Below are 23,676 nucleotides of genomic sequence, written 5' to 3'. Positions count from 1 at the left end.
GTGCCAACTAAGCTATGTGATTTGTGTCGGTCGTAGGATATGATGTTCAGCTCCAAGTTACAGAGCACGATATATATCCACATTGCCTGATTAGAGATAGCAGAGCATTGGGTCACGACACAGATATCCGTGTATGCCAGAGCGAAAGATGTAACTGGTCACTAACCTTTAAAAGACCACTAATAATAATAGCAGGCACTGGGTATCATGATGCTAATTGTCAGGGCAAGAGTCCCAGAATCTCTTCTGCCAGTTCGAAGTGACTACTGGGGAAATCCATTTTACAGGCTTTTGTCTTTGAGTATAAATACCATCTTGACATTAATACTAATCGCTGTGTACATGAATGAACAAGAAACAAAAAAAAGGAAAAACCAGACCAATGCTCAAAAACAATGTAAGGAGACAGAAAAACGTATGTACTTGAACAAGGCAAAAAGGGAAGACCCAATCGGTATTATCGCTTGCGTTTTCGTGAAATCGTGAACGACTCCCAGAATCCTCCTCTATCCTCGATTGGAATTATATTTCTCATTGAAGGCATTGACCGCTATAAACCAACTGATTAGCTTCTTCTTCATCGTCATCAATAACAAAAAGAAAAGAAAGGCAGCACTCACCAACAGCAATCTGCTTATACAGCCAGTTTCGGGCACTCTCCTCCTGAACAGGAATGAAGGGCCCATTCGCACCACCCTTGAGTGTGATACTCATGCCGGTGCGTTCCTTGGAGATAGTTTGGATATCCGTAAGCCGGATGTCCCACTCCGTGTCGAGCCTCTTTGCGCGCACGAGCATGATGCGCGCGTACGTCAACAGAACCAGCATATCGCGACCGGGTAGTTCCAGGTGGGCGATGTAATCCTCGTTGAAGTACTTGCCGTCGTCTGTGGTCTTGAGCCAGAACTGGCCGAGGGCTTCGCGCTGGGAGTACGGGCGGACGGTGCCGTCCATGCCGATGAAGCGGGTCAGTCGGACGCGATCGAGGCCCTCTGCGTCGAAGACGGTGGTGGTGTTTCGGACGCCTTCTGCAAGATCTGTGATAGGGGGAAAATTGTGTTAGTAGATGTGAGTGAAGGGGTTGGATAAAAAGAAACTTACTGGAGGCTAGATCAAAGGCACCAATGGCTGGCTTGGTAGCCAGCCCCAAAACACCCTTTCCAACACCCTTGAAAAATCCCAGGGCACCTTCCTTCTCTGCACCTTGCAAGGGATGGCGGGCCAACCCACCAATTCCACTAGCTAAGCTGGTCGCAAAGGCATTACCACCAGCCGTGATGCCATACAATGCGTGCTTGGGGCGATTGCGGGACTTGGACATCCGTCGCTGGTTTTGGAATTCTTTGTCCAGAGTTGCGGCCGCAAGGCCCTTGGACATACTTCCAGTAAGCTTTGCCATACTGTCCGAGAATCCAAAGACAGACTTCTTGACGAAAAAGGTGGCTCCTTTGGCAATGCCGTAACCGAGCTCTTGGGGCCGGTCGGTCATGACCATACCTTGGTACGGCTCGTAGAAAATGGCGGCCACACCGGAGCTGACGTTGTTGAACAGACCGACGGGATTACCCAGGAAATCAGCCGAGCCAACGATGATATGGACTTGACGCAAGAACTCCTGCGTGTAGTGCTCGCGGACGTTGCCGACCAAGCGCCCAAAGGAAACGCGAGCATTTTCCAGCATCAGAGCATTGAGTCGGATAGGCGCGTCGTTGACATTGCCCATCGACATGGTCATGATATTGATGAAGAACATCAGCGGGTTGGACGGCTGGAGCGTATCTTCCACGTTGACACGCTCAGTCCGCATGAAAGAAATATCTAACTGCATGGGTTGCAAGTGAAGAAGCTCAAAGTAGACATCCTGACCGGCGTCTTCCTGCTGCGGTTCCGGAATATTCAGATCTTCTTCACACAGTTCGCCCTCCTCCTGCTCCTCGGTCCATGAAGCACCAGGGATCTTGACGAAGTCCAGCATGGCCATGACAAAGTCCTCGTCCAGCTCAAGGGTCATCTGCTGCAGAAGCAGTGTGGCATACTTGATGTAAAGCACACCATAGGAGTCGTCTTTGACCCTAGTCACCATCGTGTGGAAGATCGGATGCGCTTCCATCTCCTTTCCGGTCTTGGGAACAACACTGGGGTACAGCAGGATTGGGAAAATGCCGCCATACAACTGATTGTCGATCTGGATCCACTTGATCGTCGTGTTCAGAGTCTGGTACAACCTCGACTCCCTGTATTTGATCTCAATTTCTCGGAAAGTGAGGTAAACCAGCTCGCGTAGGTTCTGGTTGATCAAGGAAATACCAATGCCGCCCAGACGAAGTTGGGCCTTGAAGTTCACTTCCGAACTCATTTCTTTGACTTCAAACCCAGTAGTGCTCGAGCTGGCCTGTGACGACTGGGCCTTCTGCTGCTTGTAGATACTCTTGGAAGGCTTGAAGTTCGACAACATGAGAGTCTGAGTGGGCCCATCGGCCACGATGCTGATGTCGATGATCTTCTGGTATCCACCTTGCTGTGAAGGTGGAACGCGCATCGGAATCAAATTACCAATCTCAGTAAGCCTGATATGGCGCTCTTTCCCATTGCAGACCAAGACAAGAGACTTGTTCTTGGTTGCGGGATAGTCCCAAGAATAAGGCATGATACTCCGCGGCGGCAAACGATACCGGATCGGCCGCCAGCCGCTTGTTCGGTCATCTTCATCATCTTCGACATTTGGATTCTAAAAGGCAAATCAAATTAGCTTTGAAAAAGTAGCGCTCTTTCATAAATGGTCCACTCACGGCTTGATAGAAGAGGAACTCCATGTCACTTTCATTACGCATCGAGTACGGCCAGTTCCGTGTCTCGAGACTAAAGTGCAGGAAGAGTGTCGCGTCCTCCATGATGATATCCACCTTGATCAACCGTTGTCGCTGGTTCGCCTTAGCCAGCTTCACATGCACGGTTCCGACATCCGCAATATTGAACGGCGAGGACCACTGGTTATTAACACCGGGGAAACAAAGGCAGAGCTGTTTCTCCGCAACTTGTCGCAAGAAGTGCAGCGGGACCAAGTCACCGCTCTTGATCTGGACAACATTCGACGAACCTGGCTCGCGCACCTGAAGATCTTCGCTAAGCTTGTTCTTCAAGATGAACCGCGGCGCGATGGTCACCACCTTTGTCAGCTTGTATTTGCCTTCACCCTTGATAACGGAAACTCCGGAGTGAAATTCAGATTTGCCCGTCCGGTCGGGGAAGACCACTTCAAAGGTGCTGCCGATGGCTTCGAAACTCTGGGGCTTACTCCATGCAGAGTCACCGACCTTCAGGATAGATCGGTTCCGCTGGTCATCCGCAGCGTAAGAGTACATGTATGGCAGCGCACGGCCTCCGTCTCTCGGGTCGACCCTGAGTCCCTGGCCAGCAGCATTTCGCGCGGACTGCAGGAAGCCCTTGCTTTGAATGTCCATGGGGAGACCGGTCTTGTTGAGAACGAGGTACGGGCTGTAGACAGAGACCTTGAAGGCGCCTCCGCTATTGGGAATGTTGAAATAGTGCATGTTCAACTTCAGCTGCAGACCGCGTTCATCCTTCAGAGAAAGGGTGTGCTCTCTGCGGTAGTCCTGAGCATTCCCGTTGATGATGCCAAACTCGCTTTGGCGGAAGACCGTGTCCTCCAGGTCGATGCTCAGCAGGAGCAAGTGAGACAGCTCCACGACATGAACGGGGCTCACACCTCCCTTTCGCAAGAAGTTGGTCCAGTCCTTCTTGGTGTTTTTGTCATAGATGCGGTACTTGAAGTCAAAAGGCAGCAGGTTCTCGATTTCCACGGGCGCAAAAATGCGGACACGCATGTAGGGGTACGTGCTCGTGAGCGAGTCCTTCGAGTCGTAGGTTGCGTTGACCTGGAAATAGAAAGGAGGCGACTGCTGTCCATTCTCGCTGACACACTTGACCGTTCGCGTTGGTCGACGCAAAAGCTCTTTCCAGAACAGCTGCTCGTTTGACCAGTCATACCCGAAGCCTTGATCAGGTCGGATAACAACCGAATGGAGAAATGCCGATCCAACGGGTGAGGGTCGAGCATCGCCTGGGAGAATCTTCTCGATCTTCAACAAGTTGCCTTCACTAGGGCTGACGACCCCCAGTTCAACGGGGATTTGTGTGTTGTTTTCAATGAGGAACGGGGACCGGAAGGTGATATACTTGACGTTGTTGGCTCCCAGTGTGACCTCCACAAGCAACCGGTGCAGGATGCCATCTTGCTTAGGTTTCAACCCGTATATGACCTCTCCTTCTCGCACCACAGGAATTCGGGCGATGCTGTCAAATCCGCTTCCTTCTAGCTTCACGCCCACCACACCACCATGGCCTTCGGGTGTGAGTGTCTCTCGAACAGCGGTGGAATCCTCAAAACGCCAGGGCGCTTCTTCTCCATCACTGAGCTTCGCGGCAGGCCCGTCCTCCCCAGCGCTGACATCGGCCCAAACTCTAAGATCGAACCCAGTGTAATTGCGAATCCGATAGGGAGCATCAGCACCTCTTGGCTTAGAGAGGACATCTTCGTCCGTAGAGAGAAACTGGAAGGATTTGGATGCGAGAGCAATCGTGGCAGAAGTGACTGTGAGCTCCATATTCTTGTGCGAGTAAGCATCAATGGAAAGAACATCTGGGTTGATCTCCTTGGCCATATGGAACCCCAGTTGCCATGGCTCGATCAATGGCTCCCAAGCCGACTTCGAGAAGTTGTAAACATTCAGATAGGTATCGAAATGCGTGTCTGCATTCAGAGTAGAGGACCAGTCCCGTACGTTCACGGTGAATCCCTTGACACTCCAGTCGAGCAGAGGCAAGTCGTGCAGGTCTCCAATAAGAATCACACGGAGGCCATCAACCTTGGCCGATAATTCTTCGCGCTTCAGGACTGCGGAGGTCTGCGGTACAACGCTCTTGTCAATGGTCTCGACCGTCTGGCTCACGCGACGCCGGGTGCGGGTTGCTATAGTGGAGGATGTCTTGCTCGCCGATCGTGCCCTCGTGCCTTTTCCATCCGCAATCTTCTTCGCATCACTGCCCTCGACCTGCTGAGCATTGCGAGCCCTCATCTCAGACGCCTTGTTGACAATCTGAATTGCCATCAAGATATCACGCAGCGACAGCCTGAGAACAAGGGGCTCTACATGACCCTCAATGGAAGTCAAAGCAGATCCCTTTTCTTGCGGTCGGCTATCAACAGACAGTTCCACGGTGAAATCGTCCAGAATCCGAAGTCGGCTTGTTTCAAACTTGTCCATGCGGCACAAGAACATACCCACCTTCTGAATCTGCAGCGTCGAGACATTCTGGTGTGAGATGAGGACCTCCTTCGTTCCAAGAACAATGGCTTCGGAATGAGGGATGGCAGGGTTGGCAACCATAATAACCTGAGCATCGACCAGATTCACCCGAAATGACACGGTCATGTTTTCAGCCTGGTTGTCTCCAGTTGACGTGTCTGTCGTAGCTTGGTCAACACTCGCAGCAACGGATCCGAGGTCCGATTCTTCAGGGGATTCAGATTCTTCCTCGACAATTGCCTCTGGTTCGTCCGATGCAAATGCCGAATGTGTAAAGGACTGCAGAGCGGAGAGATAGTCCAAGGCGAACATGATGCGAGGGCTGTCGATAGTCAACATCGCAATGAGATGTTTTTCGGGACCGGGGGACATGGAAAGGCTAGCCATGAACTGCTGCTTAACATCGTTGTTGATGAGTGACATGATGTTCCTAAACTTGTTCGTATCCTGACGACGACTATCTCGGATTGAGAACGAGTGAATCAAAAGCTCCGAATCCAATGATCCATCCGTCAACATGCGCAGCTTGACTCTGGTGTCGTTGAGAGAAAATTTGGAAAGACTGGAATCTTCCAAGCTGCCAACGGGCTGGTTGTCGGACCCGAGAATAAGCTCCAGGCCAACACTGTCCACTTTGAAGATCATATCAAGTCGTACCCATACTTCTTGTTTTTCGCCCTCACTGGGGGACTGTACAGCTTTTGAGGTGGCCTCGCGTGTGGGTTCAGTAACTGACGACGGCAGAGACTCCATAGCCTCAATCTCCTGTTGCTCGGCATCAGTCGCAAATGCAGCCGGGATTGACTTGGAAAGGGCCAACAAAAACTTGAGTTGACTTTGCGAGATGCGCAGGTTGATAGGAGATAAAGAACCTTCGACCTCCATATCCGGTCGCGAGTTGTCGGTCTGATGCTCGAGGTAGCAGATACTGAATTCGAGATTGACTTTCTGGATCATTTCCAGTTCTTCAGAGACACCACCATCGAAATGCAAATTGGAGGTAAGGCGGATGTTGCGAACGCCAGTTGAGATCACATTGACTGCGGGACTATCCTTGGAGTCGTCCATGGGCACGAATTCGTTCTTGGCATAGATTTCACCGAGGTGTGCCGTGATCGTATCGCGCGGCCGGTCATCTGACATCACCCGTGGGAACACGACGATCGGAGTCTTGACCACGATATCAAGCCGCATTCGCGAAGCGTTCTCCTGCAGCTGACTCGCCTGGTTCGCCGCAGCCTGGCGGGCTGCATTGAAAATAGCTTGCATTTTGCCAAACTTGACCAGGAAGTTGATGATCTTTCGGTAAGGTTCTTCTAAGAAATTGATCTTGATGGAGCCAGATCGTAAATAGACCTCGGAGTCATAACCGGGATATGTATCGCTTTCAGGATCAAAGGTTTCGTACTTGAAGTCTGCAAAGTTGTCGCCTTCGATGGTCATGAGTCGTCGAATGTCTGACTTCTCCGATGCACCGAGGTTGACATCGTCGACCAAGGTCAAGCTTCCTATCCGAGACTGGATGGTCATGGCGCGACCGACGAGGAAAATGCCGACATCCGCAGTGTTGAGACTCAGAGTTGCCAAGCGGACGCCATCGTTGTTCAAGATCAGCGCAATACTCTGCAGGTTGGTCTTGATGCGCAGTTTTCCAGCCTGCTGGGGCTGCTCATCGGCATTGTTCGATTGCTGTATAGCCTTGTCAGGTTGCTCGTCTTGGGCAGGTGCCTGTTGAGGGTTTGTGAAGGTGAGAAGAATGAAGTCCAGGAGCGTGAGGAGCGTCTTCCGTGTCACTACGAGATTAATTGTCGAGACCGATATATCGAGGTTCATTGCCACTCCTTCGTAGGTCGACTCAAGCTCTGGAGACTCGGGTTTGACCCGCACCATCTTCAAATGGAAGAGATCTTTATCTTCGTCGGCGTTGAACCCTTTCGAAGAGATAATTCTCTTGAATTCAGGAACCGGGTTCTCCTCGATGTAGTCGTCCACGCTCAAGGATTTCAGGACCACTTCAGCAACCATGTCGTAAGGGCGCATATAGTAGTCCAGCTCGAACCCTTCGGCGACCAATTCAACCAGTAAACGATCACATTGCATACCATGCGATTCGGACCGGAACAAGGACCCGCGAAGGCGGCCAACGGTGAATTTGAATTCGAAATCTCGGCGGTGAATGTTGGTCGGTGTATCCAGACTCTTCTTGGCCTGTTCACTGTCTGAATCTGCCTCGAAGTCTTCGTCGACGACAGGGAGGTCTCGTTGGGCAGGGGGTTGGAAAGAGGCAGATCTGGCTCTCGTGGCCAGCGCCGTTTCCTCTTTCTTGGCCGCAAGTGATGCGGAGTCAGACGCTGGTTTATCATCATCGAAGTGCGGAATAGCAATGTCGATCAGCTTCATCAATCCCTTATACTTGGTGTCCGACATGGAGGCATGGAGTTCTGGCAAATGACCCGAGATGCGCGTGCGCGTGAGCTGGGTCTGTTTCGGTACAATACACATCTCTAGCACAAAGTCCACATTGATGCGGTCAATGATATGGAAGTTCTTGGACTCGACACCTGAACTGAGCTGCGCTTTTGTTGCATCCACGCCGGGTCCAATCAGGAGCTGCGTGGAATCCAGCTTGATGAGGAAGCGATCGTAGAGCAAGTGCTCTAACTGCTTGTAGTCCTCTGCTTCGTATACTCGCTTCTGCTTGGATTGAAGGTCTCGCATGGCCTGGCGGTCGACCAGTTCACTGTTGACACTCGCATGACCGGCATCAAGGATCAAGCACAGCGAAGATTCCTGCGTAATGCTTTCCGGAACAATGATCAAAGGCGCGCGAACATCGAACTGCGCGTCAACCTTCTTGTGTTCCTGCAGGGCAAACTCCAGACCTGCTCGGGTTTGCTGTCTGAGTCCTTCGACAGTCGCCCCTGCAGTATCCAGAAGCGCTCCAATAGACTCCATATGTCGCTCGGGTGGTTCGAAAAATTTCACAATCCCCACCAAGAATCGAGGGTTGTAGATGACCTCAATACTCTTCAGTTTAACCTTGACGGCCGAGTCTGCATCGCTGTCTAATGGATTCTTCTCAAGCTGTAGATGGAACAGACTGTCTTCATCCTCAAGGACATCTGCACTCGCCTCCGAGGCAAGGTCATCATCCTCACCACTTTGTTTCACGGTTTTGGAAGGCTCGGGAAGGGAATCCTTCACTTTGACGATTTGGGGGTAGAGGCTGCCGGGAGTGGTGCCGTCGTACATCTTCAAGCCACCGAGGTCCAGATCAAGGAGATACGAATCTGGCCGCTGAAGCGCTTTTGCACGGAAATTGTCAAACACCAGCTTCATGACTTCATTCGCAGCGCCGTGGGGGTCCTGTTTCAAGGTGAAGCTGCCGGCGCGGAGACTCCAGTTGACCTGCAACTTGACCCATTCCCGCGGAACATCGACGCTCTCCGAGATGGCCTTCTTTTCGTCCCAATCAATCGCGTTGTAGAGCTCTTGCCGCTGCTCCTCGGTCATAGTGGTTTCTTCGTCCTCTTCCTTTTTGGCGCCCCAGACCCACTCGCCCCATGTCTGTTGGCGAGCGGGTTTCTTGACTCCGACATTTTCCTTGCGCAGCTGGTTTCTTGCGAGCGATCGCCAGAACCTAATATCCTCGTAGCTGAGTTTCCATTCCAGCGTTTCCAAGTTTTTGGTTTCTTCCGGGGATAGAGCCTCTTCTCGTTTCTTCTTCTTGAACAGGTTTATGTAGGCTATACGGTCGTCTCTGCGCTCCTTGATGTAGTCCCAGGTCCAGCGTCTATTGCGATCGTGAATCTTGCTGAGAATCGCATCTCCAGCGAACTTCATCCAGGCACGAGGATCTTCTTTCGGAGAGGACTTGGGCTGGAGCTTTTTGTACTCCTGGTGACGGATAAAGTAATGGAAAAGATCAACTAGCATCAGTGCATCGCGGTATTGATTGTCATCCAAGACGAAACCGAGCTCATCGAACAGGAGACGCGCTTTGATTGCCGGTCGGTCGTGTTTCCCTGTTTTGTTCAATTCAAGACCTGCACGTCCACTCACGGGACGAAGCATGAACTGGTTGCCTTCGTCGCTGTCAATTGCGGTCCGCATTTTCTCCATCAACTCTTCGTGGCTGATTCCCTGAGCCTCGGCGCCGATATCAGAGCCTCTGCCGGTTCCCAGCAGCGTAGCATCTGTATTCCAGTAGACAGAGAGGGCACCGAGAACTGCCAACTTGTGCGTTGTTCCGGAGGTGGATTGGATGAAAGTGGGGACCCATTCCGAATCTGTGCTGACGGCGCTGAGCTCTTTCAGGGTCAAGCCCACGGCGAAGGGGTGGCCAGGCGAGGCAATCGAGTCTTCGTAGCGAAAATGCACGTTCTTAATGGAGATCTGCAGGTTGTCGACCACGGCCGTGACCATGCTCTCCGTGAAGCTTTGGTTCCGTAGCTGTTCTTCCTGGCTCATGCCGTCCGGATTTTGTTCGCGTAGCATCTCCGCACTCTCGATCTTTTCCATCTTCAGCACATGCTGTCTCCGTTCCTCCTCCTCGGTATTGTAATCTGCATCTTCCTTCGGCGCCGCGAGCAAAAACACATCCTCGATCTCGACCTTGACTGGCTTTCCTCTTAAGTTGGACCATGGAATCGATAAGGTGAGCTCGCCGAGATGGCCCTCGACAACGTTTAATGGAAGACGGAGCTGGTCGAGCGCTTCCCGGCGCAGCTCAAGGTTCCGCAGTTTGACATCGCCCGACCAGATTCCGATGTTCAGCTGCTTCGCATCGAAATTCTTGACGTAGATTCCGAGAAATCGGTTGAGCAGATTAGCAACCAGGCCTTCCAACATGGTTGCAGGGGACGGCCGTTGACCGGGCCCGGGGGGATGGGTCTATGGCCGGGGGAGAGAGGAGGGGGAGGGTTGTAGTCGGTGATGGTCTAATTCCAGATCTGGAGATGGTCAGCGACCGTCATAACTGGATGTTGATAGCAGAGACACTCACGTGGAAGTGGATTCAGCCTCAGGAACTGTCGCAATTGGGGGCAATTCAAGCCATCCAGTGAGAGCAGGTAGACTGCACGCGATACCGTAGCAGGATACCCAGCTTTTGGAGGGAACGGGGTTTAGGGAAGGCGAGGGAGAAAGAAAGGAATTGTGTGTTCGAAAGGGAGAGGATGTGAGGCGAGGTAAGGTGAGGGAGGGAATGGATCAAAGCTGGGTTGAGGGTCTCCAAGCCCGTGACTGAGGTGGAACAGCAGGTTTAAGGGCGGTGGTTCGTCGGGCGGTACGGGCAGGGTACTGACCTCGCCGCCCAATCTACGCTACAAACGCAAGTACTCTCCAGTACCTTTTCCGTGCAATGGCCCCTGGTGGACCCCTGCGATACGGTTTCATTCATTTCCAAGGCTAGCAATAATTCCTGCCAATGCTACTGCTGACGGTGTCTGCCCATGCTGGAGGACACGCTTGTTTACTCCGGTGCCTTTCACTGCCTAAATACGTCACCTCCCCAGAATTGCATTACGTAAGCTAGGGCTGCGCCCCTGTAGTCACGTGCTCTGTCCGGAACGTGCAGCCTGAGGCACAATATGCAACTCGGGTCGCTCCGGTCCGCCGGATGCTCGTGGTCACCACAACTTCATCTCGACTGCTCTCTCCCCCCGGAACTCCACGGCCTCCCCGACTGCCATCTCCAGCTTCTGTGTCCGGGTTTCACACCCCCTCCTCTCCACTCTACACTCTCAGCCCCAGCTTATATTTGCCAGCTCAATTGGGTACGTGGACTCTACTTCTCCCAGACCCGAGGCTTTGCACGTTGCTAACCCGGACCTTCACGAAAAAGCTATTTCTCCCCGCCATGTACCGCAACACCGCCGCCCGCTCGGTCTTCCGTGCCGTCTCAAGCTCCAATGCCTCTGTGGCTCGCTCGGCTCTGGGCAACCAGATGTTCAAGGCCCAACTGACCTCGTCCGCTCGCGCCATCCGCCCGACCGGGAAGCCCAGATTCGCGCTCGCCGCGCACAAGCCTGTTACCACCGCCCTGGTGCGCTATGCGTCCTCCTCTGCTAAGGTATATGATTACAAGACCCGTTAGGGTGAGGAGCATGTCCAATGGCTGACCGATGGACTTATAGGATGACGATGAAGTCGACATGATGGCGGGCATGAAGTCCGAGGCGGTAAGGTTTTCCCCGGCACCTAAGCTATCAATGAGCTCTAGAAGAGCATTACTGATTGCAATTGCGAGTATAGAAAGTCATCAAGGATACTTTCAGCCTGGCGGAGGTCCCCAAGGAGGCTCTCTTCATCGGTATGGCCGGTGTCGTCCCTTACCTGGTCACTTCCATGGAGACCGTCTATCTCTCCTACGAGATCAACCGCGCTGCGGTCGCTGGTGACGGTCTGCTCTTCTCCGGCCAGACCGCAGAGCTGATGCTGCACATGCTGGAGCCCATCCAGGTCGGCTACGGCGCTGTGGTGAGTGCCTAATACCGTGCCCCCTTCCTGCTCTATGCATTACTGATTCATTGTCTGTCAGATCCTCTCCTTCCTCGGTGCCATCCACTGGGGTCTGGAATGGGCCGGCTACGGCGGCAAGTATGGGTACCGCCGCTACGCCGCCGGTGTCCTGGCTCCCGCTGTGGCCTGGCCGACGCTGCTGCTCCCCGTCGAGTACGCGCTGATCAGCCAGTTCCTCGCCTTCACCTTCCTGTACTACAATGACGCCCGCGCCGCCGCCGCCGGCCGTGCGCCGCACTGGTACGGCATGTACCGCTTCGTGCTGACCTTTGTGGTGGGTGCCAGCATCGTGGCCACCCTGATCGGGCGCGAGCAGATCCAGCAGACCGTCAGCTCGGAGCACACGATCAAGGACAAGATCAACGCCCTGATCTTCCTGCAGAAGAAGGAGAAGGAGGAGGCCGATTCCCGCCGCCGGGCTGAGCTGGGCCAGGAGGAGGAGTCCGAGTAAAAAAGGGGATTTTTTGATCTTCTTGCATTCCTGTGAATTCCTGTAGAATATCCGCAGCACCCGCTTCGGGCGGACACTGAATTATTTCTTTTGTTTCGAGTGTGTTGGAATTTTTTTTCATCATAGAAATCGTAGGCTGACAAGGGGAAAAAAAATCATTATCTTGCATACATCTGTGCAGAGGATGCCCCAGATGGGGGTCAGATGATGTCTGTCCTGCAAGAACTGGTCCGAACCAGCCGCGGTAATCAGGGAAGGTTGGGCGAGGTGGATGGATCGGCCCTTCTTGCTGCCCCTAGCCGATCTCCAGCTACTGTGTAGTTTAAGTGTGGTTCCTGGACTGCAGGCCAATTCCTCCGGTGCACTCCTCAAATAGGAGTCTCGGGATCACGCCCATCCCGTGTGTCCCGGTCTAGAATAAAACTCGAAGGTGCGAGAAAAAAAGGGACGGCGTGTTGAAAGTGGAGATGAGTCGTGATCACCTGGACATAGCAGGTTTGGCAAGTGGGGGACCAACCCACCCACTGCTTGTTCGGTCTTGTCTGTCTGTCTGGCCCTTCTCTTTTTCTTTCTTCTCTTCTGCTTCTTCTTCCAACTCTTCTTCACCTCTTCTTTCTTCGTCTTCGTCGCCAATTCTCTCTCTCTTCGGGTTTTTACCTCGCTGTCTCTCCCCACCACCTCGGTCGGTCTCCCGTTGGCCACTTCAACGTCACGCTCCACCTTCCCTATCGGACTACCGCCACCGTGTAGCCCTCGTCATCCTCTTTTCTAAGGCGTAAATCTCCCACCAACACCACCACCACCACCACCACCACCCACCAACCAACCACCCCCGCCCTGCGCACTCTCCTCGGCCGCGCACCACCGTCTCCCTCTTTATCGCACACATCCCCTCCCCCCCCCCAGAAGATGCGAAACCCTTTCGAACTGGACTTTGCCAGTGTCGACGGAGACTCTGAGCCCGCCGACGAGGCGATTGTGATTCAACCCGAGGAGACGAACGACGGGAACCGGTCTCTGTTGCAAGATGAAGAGCGCCGGACGGACGATCTGAAGGAGCGGTTTATCGGTACCATCGATCAGGGTACCACCAGCACTCGCTTCATCGTCTTCGACTGCACGGGCGTCCCCGTCGCCACGTACCAGACTGAGTTCCGTCAAATCCACGAGCATCCAGGGTAAGTGATCGGTTTTATTTCATCCCGATTGCTGGGGTCGTCACTAATGGCTTTTTCCTCTCAAGATGGCACGAACACGACCCCTACGAGCTGGTCGAGTCGGTCTACATTTGTATTGAAGAGGCGATGAAATCATTCCTTGCCCTGGGCCACGCCAAGTTCGATATCGAGGCCATTGGCATCACCAGTCAACGAGAAACCATCATCATCTGGGACTGGGAGACCGGCGAGCCCCTGCACAATGCCATTACCTGGACCGACACCCGGACCGTGGAGCTGGTGCGCGAGCTCAAGAACAAGGCGGGTGCAGACGACCTCGTGAATATCTGTGGTCTGCCTCTCTCGACATATCCTTCCTCGGTCACCTTGCGCTGGATGCTCGATAACCTCCCCGACGTTCGGTCCGCGTATGACGAGGGCCGCGCTGCTTTTGGGACCGTCGACACCTGGCTCATCTACAATCTAAATGGTGGGCCACGAAACAAGCGTCTAGTCACGGATGTGACCAACGCATCCCGCACGATGTTTATGAACCTCGAGACTCTGCAGTATGACGACCGGTTGTTGAAATTCTTTGATATCGACCGCAATAAGATTCGGCTGCCGGATATCCTGCCCTCCTCTGACCGGGAGGGATTCGGTGAAGTCGCTGAGGGGCCTTTGGAGGGTGTTCGCATCACCAGTTGTCTAGGGGATCAGGCGTCCGCACTGGTCGGTCACTGCGCCTTCACTCCTGGAATGGCCAAAAACACCTATGGAACGGGTTGCTTCCTTCTCTATAACGTGGGCGAGAAGCCCGTCATCTCCAAACACGGCCTGCTAGGCACAGTGGGATTCCAGCTCGGCCGAGACCGCAAGCCCGTCTACGCCCTGGAGGGCAGCGTTGCCGTAGCTGGCAGCGGCGTGTCATTCCTGATGAACAATCTGGGCTTCTTCCGGGATTCCCGCAAGGTCAGCGACTTGGCTGCCACTGTGCCAGACAGCGGTGGTTGCGTGTTTGTGACCGCATTTAGTGGTCTTTTCGCACCTTACTGGATTGACGATGCCCAGGGAACCATCTGTATGTTTTTCTTTATTGTTCTTTAACCAGTGATTGTACTGGACACTAATATCATCGCAGTCGGTATCACCCAGCACACCCAGCGAGGACATATCGCGCGCGCAACCATGGACGCGGCATGCTTCCAAACAAAAGCCATTCTCGATGCCATGGAGATGGACAGCGGCAAGAAGCTAACGGAATTAGCCGTGGACGGCGGCATGAGCAATTCCGACATCTGCATGCAGGTAACTACCACCTCCCTTTTTTGCTCTTCGTCTGATTCGATACTAATCTTCCGCGCCCCTCCAGACCCAAGCCGATATCATCCAAATCCCCGTCGACCGCCCGGCCATGCACGAGACAACCGCGCTAGGCGCCGCCATCGCCGCCGGCTTCGCCATCGACGTCTGGAAGGACTTCTCGGATCTCAAGCACATGAACCGTGCGAACACCGCTACCTTCAAACCGAAAATCTCTAAAAAGGCCAGCGCGCGCCTGTACAAGACCTGGTCTAAGGCTGTGGAGATGTCGCGCGGTTGGAAGGACCCGGAGTCTCATGACGATGATGACGACGATGAATCAGCATAAGCGTGCATCCCTTTTATAACTTTCGTTTCCTTTTTCCTTTTCGACATATCACCATCCAAGCGCCTGTTCCCTCCAACCCGACTTTTGGCGTCTCTTCCACCTACCCACTACCAACAACTGCCCATCCACATACATACCTGCAAAGAAAGGGAATGTACCCAGAGTCAATCCTCTGGTTTTCCACAAACAAGGATTCGAATATCGACCCTTCCTCTTTTTCTTTTATCTTTCGATTGTCGATTTCACACGGGCACTATTCGGCACGCATACATACATCACATTCCCACCCCCACCCACCAGCCACCACTAAGCATACACGATTAGACCGCGGCGCTCGGGATAGAAAGAGTCTGTCTGTTCTATATAAGCGACGTGTCTATCCGCCATCATAGGCCCCCATCCATACTCATGACCGTTATGATGGGATTTTTCTTTTCTGTTCTTTTTTCACTTGATGCTCGATTGATTTATTTCCGAGGCGAGCGGCGATGATGTGTATGTCTGTTTGATCTGTGTGTGTGGACTTGTTATCTTTTTTTTTTTTTTTTTTTTTTTGTATATAGCTGAATGTATATCCGAAATTTCCAAAATTATCAGAGATTATATAGATTTTTATTCTATGTAGCGAGTATGCACCCTGGAGAGGTAAGTAACTGTACTTCTGTCTCAAGTTCAGTGAATATATACTTCTGCTCGCGCTCTATCACCCACATTCCTGTACATAGAGAATTCTACCTTGAAGTATTCCCTAAAAGGAAATGCAACAGTTTCTGTCTGACTTCCCGCCAATCAAAGGACAGGACCAGAGATAGCCTCAGTGACACTGGGGCTGCCTTGTTGAGATGACATCATCGGAGATAGAATTAGAATTATTAAGAAGTTGGATGTGGAGTCGGAGCAGACAGGGCAGGATCTACTGAACCGGACTTGCATTTCCTATGAGCACATCGTGAAGTTTATCAGAGCTGCCTTGTCTGCCTAAATGCAAACTTGATTTTGATTTGTAGATCATACCCGCAGCGTGGGTAGACATACGTACGCCGAGTTCTCCTCTGCGTCCTTCAACTGTCCTTTCTCGCCTAATGCACCCCACAACGGTATAAAGCTCCACCCAGTTACAATCTTTGCGACGTTGACAGTGCCTAAGCAATTTGGCTGCGATTTGGATGATACTCGTGAAGATAGCGAAGGGTATTTAGTTCAGCCGTTCAATGTGCGGGAGTAATATGCTCTAGACTTTTGTGTGGAAGGATGGGGAGGTCAACTAGAGGCGAGAGAACAGTACCTGATGTGACTATTTACTCGAACATATGCATAGCTTGTCTTTACCATGTGTCCGTTCAACACACAGAAGGATCGGAGTGAACGCAAATATTGGAAGCTATTTCCCACCGTCCTGGCAATAGTAATGCTATAGAGAACTGCATACTGTAGTTATGACATGGCGCTAGCGTCTGCAGCCTGACTCAGTGGTACATGTATTAACTAGCTCATATGATAGAAACGTCTAATCATTACCACATCAGCATGCCAAGCAGACCTTAAAGATATTTATAAAGCAACTATTTGTATGAAGCACTTGCATCGCTTGTTGATTTTCAGGCCAAGAATGGTAATCGATGTCTTTTTGCTATGACATAAAAAGGCTCGGCTAATGTTCACTATCTTTCTTCGACCTACCTCGCGACCGGAGGATTCCCAGGAGCACCTCCGGCCTTGGAAGACCCGTGCCATTAGTTACCGGAAGCCTTCCGGGACTCATTCATTCACGCCCCAATCAACGCACCACCAACTTTGCAGCCAAGCAACATGGCTTCGCAGCCGATAGGCCCTCTTTCCTCCGCTTTTTCCTTCGCCACCAGACCTGAAGCCACCAACGTCCCGCGTCCTCGCCCCACCTGCTGGAATAGTCGCCAGGAACGCTCGACGAATCGGTCCCCGATGCGGGGTTCCAGTATGTGGACGCGGTAGCAGGTCAGACATCCCCGCTCGAAATACCTCCCGGGCTAATCCTCGCTCGCATCTCCAACTCCAATTCCGTTCTCCATTTGATCGTCAATTGAGGACTCCTCTTCGCCTCCACCTCCTCACCGAAGCTGTCTTCGCAGCTTTAGATTGACCACGACTTTCATAAGCCCCTGTATCGCTCTGCGTCACAGTAATAACCATGGGCCCGCCCTCTGTAATCCAGAAGTAACTCCTTCAAGCAGACCAGCCGCCTGCTCCGTGGTACTACAAGCGGAGCTAGCGGCTCGGCACCTGGGTCGGTACCAGTGCGTATGCCGCCCGCAGCGTCTCCACGGGGCTCTCGCAGGCTCTGGCTAGGCGGTTCAGCGTAATCGTTCCGCCAGTAAGTTGAGTGATGCCCTTTTTTGCGTTATTTCGCTGCTGTTAGCCGCAGCACTGTCCATTTCCGGCAGGAGATGAACATGCATGTTATGGATGAATGTACTGTATTGTAGCCGATCTAGAGCTACTAGAATGATACTATTATCGAACTGCAAGAGCGAAATCCGCTGTGGCTTCTTTTGCGACGTTTTCTGCTAAGCCCTATCTGCCAATAATCCTCGTTTTCTTGGATACATAGTAGGTTTCTTCGGTGTCAAATAGGCCGGGGTACTCACCACCACAGACGGGACATTGAATTATACATTGATCAGAGTTTCTATCTACATTTCTTGACCGCCGGCTTAGAGCTTTGCTGCAGTCTTGCAGGACCATCAAGACGTGATATTCGCAACTGGAAACTGAGCAATGTGCAACTTGGCCGCGCCAAACGGTACCAATCTCAGCGACGTCTTCGTCCTGGCGTCCACGACCGGATTGATCGGCGGCGGCGCCGCAGTCCCGAGGTCCAGTGGCCAGTCAATGGGGTACGCGTCGACGGACAGCGCTGTGGGAGGCCCGCCGGACGTCCAGACCGGGTTCGGCAGCCGTGAGTCCACGCGGTGCTCCTGCTGGACGGCCAGGGTGGAAGGGTCAATGGCAAACTGCCACGGCGAGCTCGGGTTCATGACGTAGTCGCGCGAGCGCGGGTCGACCTGTGAGGCCGGCAGAGGCAGACGATCAGTCCAGTTGAGAGGCTGGTGGGAGGTCTCGTTGATGGTGATATCGGCCGCGTATAGAAGGGGGCCGCGGTAGATGCCGACGGAGCCGTTGCGCTCGACGGTACGGATCTCCAGGGGGAGATCGACGGTTATCATTGTCTTGCCCCGGCGGATCGGGACGTACTGCAGCCCGGAGGCGTCTGGGTTGAGCTGAGTCGGCTTTACACCGTTGATGGAGATGGACGTCTTCTTGAGATCCGTGACCCAACCCGGGACTCGGATGGCGAATTGGAAGTCCCTCTCCGCTTCAATTTTGTAGTTCAGTTCGCCGGAGAAGGGGTAATTGGTCTCGCAGTCCACTGTGCCCGTGGTTAGCATATAGTGACACTAATTACCCTCTAGGTTGAGGCTGAGCGGTAAACTCCCTACCACTGAATGAACTGCCTTGCAGCTTCCCGGAGACGGATGTCGGGCTGAGAAGCATGTGAACGACGGTATCTTTCTGCTTGACATAGGCGGACACGACGAATTTGGGATAACCTTGACCGTGGTTGACAGTGCAGCAAGGCTTCAGACCGAGCAGTTTAGTCAGTTAAGCCGGGAATGGGACTTCGAAGGTGGTGAAGCATCTTGACTCACAAAGTTGGGCTCGAGTCCATACGTATTGCCGTACGACACGACATTATAGTAAGGCTGCGCTGTTAGGTTCCTCGCCCACGGCTGGTTTGTCTGTTCGACGTATTGATGCGCCCACCCTAGCCGCTTGGTCAGCTTGGAGGAGAGCAAAAGGCAAGACTTGAAGGGAGAGAGAGTTCGGAGTCATACAGTCAGCGGTCAGAGCGGCGGGGAGCGCATTGAAAGCAGCAAGCTCGGCTCGGTCGGCGAAGTCGTTGTACCCGTAGAACCGGTAGAGATACGCGTACGAGAACATGGACTCGACCGTCGTGCAAGTTTCGGACCTTTGCTTCCCGCGTCAGTCCCTGTCACTAGTTGACTTCATGTAGGTTGTTGGAAGCCTGCCTCACCCTCGCTGTGGATTCAAGCTCCCGAGAAACTCGTCGGCAATGATTGTCCCAGACAGCGCGGTCTGGTAAGTGGTAGTCAAGTTGACTGCCATGTAGGTCTGGGGAACGAGACTCTCATTCTTCGAAATCCTGTATAGTACAGTCGGGTATCGCAGGCCTGGATGCAGTTAGCCAAAGTGTCACTATCAATCACCTCACGCACGGCATGGCCACAGATCCATAAACGGATTGATTCACCTTCTGCTAGGTTGACGCCATGCGCGAAGCCAGGCGTTTCGATATAAGGAGTGCCTTGCGTGGGGAAGACCCCCTCGACGAAGAACGTCGTCCAGTCTCCGTTTCCTTGTCGACCACCCGCAAACATCAACTCGATGGCCTCCCGAATGACCTTCGAGTTGTCCCGCGGGTGATTATCCAACAGCCACATGAAAGAGATGGGCAGCTCGTGGGTCCGCATGAGCCCAAACCCGTAAGGGTCAAAGTCGTCGCCCTCGGCCTTGTCCTCAATGAGGCCGGTGAAATTCGCCTGCAGCATGGTGTGGGCAAGTGTGACAAATTTATGCATTGAGTCGACTATGCGCTCTGTTTCTGTTGGGTCTGCTTCTGCGTATTGCTGTGAAAAAGTGGTTGGACGTTAGACAACTTTTCTTTACCATGGGAGCACTGGTATCCTGTCTTACCACGAGGCCGAAGCAAAGCAAGCTTCTCGCCCAGAGACCTCGAGTTTGCCTAGTTTTCTCGGGACCCAGCCAGCCGTCCTCAGCTTGGTGGTCGAGAGTGTAGTCCAGAAACGTCTTGGCATCTTTCTTGAGCCTGGCATCGTCGAGCGACCACGCCAGCGGCACTATGTAGTTGAACCAGTACGGCGCGTCCTCATGCAGCTCGCTGTAGGTGTAAGTCCCGCCGAGCCATATGGATTCTTTCACGTAACGGTAGAAGTCAAACAGGTGTCCCGCAAGACCGTCCGCCTCGAGGGCGAGCTGGTCACCTAACCAGCCCGAGGCCCTGATTGATCCCGGAGGAAACGAGTCGAATTTGAACGGCTCGAGTCCTGCTTTAATTCAGTCAATCCAAGGCACTATGGTATTATTTCGGAGTCAACTTTGAAATGTAAAAAAGTACCTTGAGCCGAATTCACAGAAAGTGATGCCGCAAGCCCCGAGAGCAATAGGGTCGCACACACATTCAACTTCATGATGAATCTTAAACAACCATCAATCTTGCACTAGAGCGCCAAAATAATGACTCCATATTCGCATGTAATCCCAGCAGTATTAAAGTTGGAAGTTAGTAGTGTACTTCCCCAGGCCAGACTCCGGCAGATATCCCGTCTCCGGTAGTTATCCCGGCTCCGCATGGAACCCCGCAGTGAATGTGTTTAAGCTTCCTAATTAAGGTTGAAGGACTCAGTGTGGGACCTCATGAATTCTTAGCATGCCAACGTAAGATATCGCTACTTAAGCATTTCACTTTCCCTCTATAGAGCCGCCCTCTTACTCTAGTCGACATAACACGAGTATACTTAGACGCATAATTGCTAGCAATCTCAAACTCCGCACGCCTCGCTTAATCTCGCTCTATCTGAGGTTGCATTGCATAGCCCTGGTATGGTGGATCTGCTTATAGCCTTCTCTTCTAGAGCGTAGTAGCGCTCGATTGTTATTATCTTTCATTCTAAATTCGCTTCGCCAGTAGATGTGCCTTTGAAGCCTCTACGGGGTGTATATTAGTTAGTGCAGAAATTGCGTTCCTTCGCCTTACTTCGACTGATGCGTTAACAAGAGTTTAGGAATGATTTGCGACTACGTAGACACCCTGACGCTGACATAGATACCTAGCGAATTGAGATCGAGGCACGAGCCCTTTTGTTTTCTTATCTAGCGACAAGTTCTAATCTAGCCCCAGCCCATTCTGTCGGCTCTTTTGGCTTTGAACCAGGCAGGACAAGCGCCGTATGTTCAGTTCCTTGGAGATTTGTTGTTATTGCAGCTGAAAAAAGGGCCGTGCTACTTGCACAGCCCCACATATACTTGCACACCCCCTGGACTACTTGCACATAGTAACTATACAAATTGGGACTAACGTGGGATATAGGGTAGGGTGCCGAGCAAAAGAACAAATCATCGGGGCCGTGCAAGTAGCATAACCCTTGGCAAAATAAGCGGAGCCGTTCATCCATATTGCTTATAATGTACCCTGTCCAGTTTCTTTGAGATCTATTATTACATTGCGGCTGGAGAAATAAGGCTGAAACAATAAGGCCGACCTTATTCAGGGCACACTAGCCCCTATTAGGTTAGTTCATACAGTGGCAGTGCTAAAGCTAAGCCCTGAGACTCTCCCCAGTACCGCGCTGATACTCTATCGGCAATTAGCGTCTGCATCGATCAAAAATTACTAACTAGGCGATATGTCCCTTTAAAGGAGGGGGTAAGGAAAGGTACTTTGGAGGGTCTCCGACTTTAGCAACACCACTGTATGTCAGGGTACATGTCCCACTAGTAATTTACTAGTTGGTTCACCCGATCAGCCATTGTGGAAATTAGGCGTCCTGGGATGCCTGGATTGCTGAGTTCTTCCACTTCCCCACCTCTACAAATACAGACACGATAGCTAGACGGAATCCCATCATTTTTGTTCATTGTTACATCTTACTACCTGGTAGATTTACATGTGTATATGCCTATTAAGAACTCCCAGGTCATATAAACATCCGACTGCCTCTTTCCCGTTACTTTTCGTGTGATCAGTTGACCTTTCTCCTGTCTGTGCGACCATTCTGATCCATTGATCTTGTCTCTATCCACCAATAAATACCTTTACCATGGCGGACAAAAAAGAATATCAGGCCTGGCCGACTGCTCCTTCCTCTTATCCTCAGGGCCAAAGACAGGATCTTGCGCAAAACTCTGACTGGAACCATTCCCTTTTCGCATGCTGCACCCCCGGATCTGTTTGTGAGTGCCCTCCATACCTTCTCCAACATCGCTTTGCATTGGGACTGCGAAACTGATTGTAAGCATTTCCTGGGCATAGGTTTGACCGGTTGTTGCCTTCCTTGTTTGGCTTTCGGAAAGGCCCACGCACGAGTGAAGAACCCAACTCTTTCTGGTTTCAGCTACTGCAACGCCGACGTGTGTATTCCCTATCACCCGCGGCTTGTTCAAAGCCCCAAATTCCAATTATACACCAGTCAGTTCTCACGCTAATCGGAGATATTATAGTGCGGCCTCTTTGCCTGCCTCGGGTTCGCGTGGTCACACTGGATCTTGCAGACGGTTCGCCGTGGCGAGATGCGTCGACAATTTGGAATCAAGGGCAATTGCTGCGGAGATTGCTGTACTGTCTTCTGCTGCTCCTGCTGCGCGATTATCCAAGAAGAAAAGGAAGCCGAGCTCCGGACGCGCCCTGCTTCCCAGCCTGCATACCAGCCCACCGCGGGGATGGTTTATCCTCAACAACCTCTTCCATAGATTGAGATTGGGGGAAATAACCGCTTAATGAACAATATCAAATTGGGAGCTATGGTAATTGTCGATTTGCACTTAATTTCAATATAACGCGAGAAATTTTATACCAAATGCGTCATGTTTGACCATAAAAAATTGCTACCGTGCAGATAGTATACGCTTGTAAAGCACTCCATCAACAATGCCTGTAATTGATGACTAGAATTTCTGACTGGATATTCCGAAGGCTAAACCTACCCCTTACTTATTTAAGTTATGAAGAAACTAATTTACTAAGAACGGCCATATTGCTGGATGTATAGAGTAGACCAATCAAATTGGTGGAATCAGATGGCCGTATCGTGAATGTCGACAGAAGGAAACAATTCTTGAAGTTCTGATCATCAGATCTGGTTTTCTTCAACCCACCGAAATGATATCAAATATCAAAGGTCTAGAATTTTTCATAATCGTTTGTAGTTATGCAAATGGGAAGTTGAGTTTCAATTCCTCTTTGGCGTCCTACTGAAATCATCGAGCCCCCGCGGCCACAGATGGCCAAGCAAATCAGACACGAGACCTGTTGATTGGGTTGAGAAATGTAATAATGCCCACGAGTCTGCTTGTAGCCGACTGAGTACATGGCTACCGGAAAGCGAACTTCTTGAAATCTTGTCTTCACAAAGCCAAATAGATAAGAACTCTGGTGGTTCACCCTTTTCATACCGACCACCACACAAACAGGCTGTGGAATAGCAGTAGAGAACAGCCGTAGACATACACATACAGAGGGAGAGAGATATGTACAAGCACACAAGACACATAATAAGATAATTTTTTCCACTTTGGCTCGCTTTTCGCAGAAGGTGAAAGGAAAAGGAAAAAAGCTTGGTATTTTCAATAATAGAGACGCCCGAACGATCCGGGGGATGCACAGCAAGAGGTTGGGTTTGGTGAGGTGAGGCAAGAAACACAGATGCAGGGTGGTAAATGTGACAATACAGGAAGAAAGAAGATAAAAGAGAAATAAGGGGAGAAAGAGAGGAG

At 51.9% G+C, this 23,676-nt stretch overlaps 4 protein-coding genes across 4 annotated transcripts; 2 read left to right on the top strand and 2 right to left on the bottom strand.

The window, feature by feature from the left end:
* Nucleotides 1–506: 506 nt before the first annotated feature.
* Nucleotides 507–10,178, bottom strand: PFLUO_LOCUS9033 (Vacuolar protein sorting-associated protein 13; the record flags this gene model as incomplete). Its single annotated transcript, XM_073786818.1, has 4 exons — nucleotides 507–550; nucleotides 621–1,037; nucleotides 1,102–2,728; nucleotides 2,790–10,178. 4 exons carry the CDS (start codon nucleotides 10,176–10,178, stop codon nucleotides 507–509), a joined length of 9,477 nt encoding a protein of 3,158 aa, XP_073643036.1.
* A 1,009-nt stretch (nucleotides 10,179–11,187) lies between these two features.
* PFLUO_LOCUS9032 (uncharacterized protein) lies at nucleotides 11,188–12,300 on the top strand (the record flags this gene model as incomplete). Its single annotated transcript, XM_073786817.1, has 4 exons — nucleotides 11,188–11,400; nucleotides 11,465–11,509; nucleotides 11,583–11,807; nucleotides 11,869–12,300. The coding sequence occupies 4 exons, from the start codon at nucleotides 11,188–11,190 to the stop codon at nucleotides 12,298–12,300; spliced, it is 915 nt and encodes a 304-aa protein (XP_073643035.1).
* Nucleotides 12,301–13,209: 909 nt separating this feature from the next.
* PFLUO_LOCUS9031 (Glycerol kinase) lies at nucleotides 13,210–15,108 on the top strand (the record flags this gene model as incomplete). Its single annotated transcript, XM_073786816.1, has 4 exons — nucleotides 13,210–13,478; nucleotides 13,544–14,538; nucleotides 14,599–14,765; nucleotides 14,830–15,108. The coding sequence occupies 4 exons, from the start codon at nucleotides 13,210–13,212 to the stop codon at nucleotides 15,106–15,108; spliced, it is 1,710 nt and encodes a 569-aa protein (XP_073643034.1).
* Nucleotides 15,109–17,828: 2,720 nt separating this feature from the next.
* On the bottom strand, nucleotides 17,829–20,375 carry PFLUO_LOCUS9030 (uncharacterized protein; the record flags this gene model as incomplete). The annotated part of the gene is made up of 7 exons (XM_073786815.1): nucleotides 17,829–18,514; nucleotides 18,585–18,695; nucleotides 18,981–19,114; nucleotides 19,181–19,337; nucleotides 19,418–19,793; nucleotides 19,861–20,231; nucleotides 20,303–20,375. The coding sequence occupies 7 exons, from the start codon at nucleotides 20,373–20,375 to the stop codon at nucleotides 17,829–17,831; spliced, it is 1,908 nt and encodes a 635-aa protein (XP_073643033.1).
* Nucleotides 20,376–23,676: the final 3,301 nt, after the last annotated feature.

The sequence above is a fragment of the Penicillium psychrofluorescens genome, assembly GCF_964197705.1.
Source record: "Penicillium psychrofluorescens genome assembly, chromosome: 6".
In the NCBI taxonomy this organism is placed as follows: Eukaryota; Fungi; Ascomycota; class Eurotiomycetes; order Eurotiales; family Aspergillaceae; genus Penicillium; species Penicillium psychrofluorescens.
This window is presented reverse-complemented; position numbering and strand designations above follow the sequence as displayed.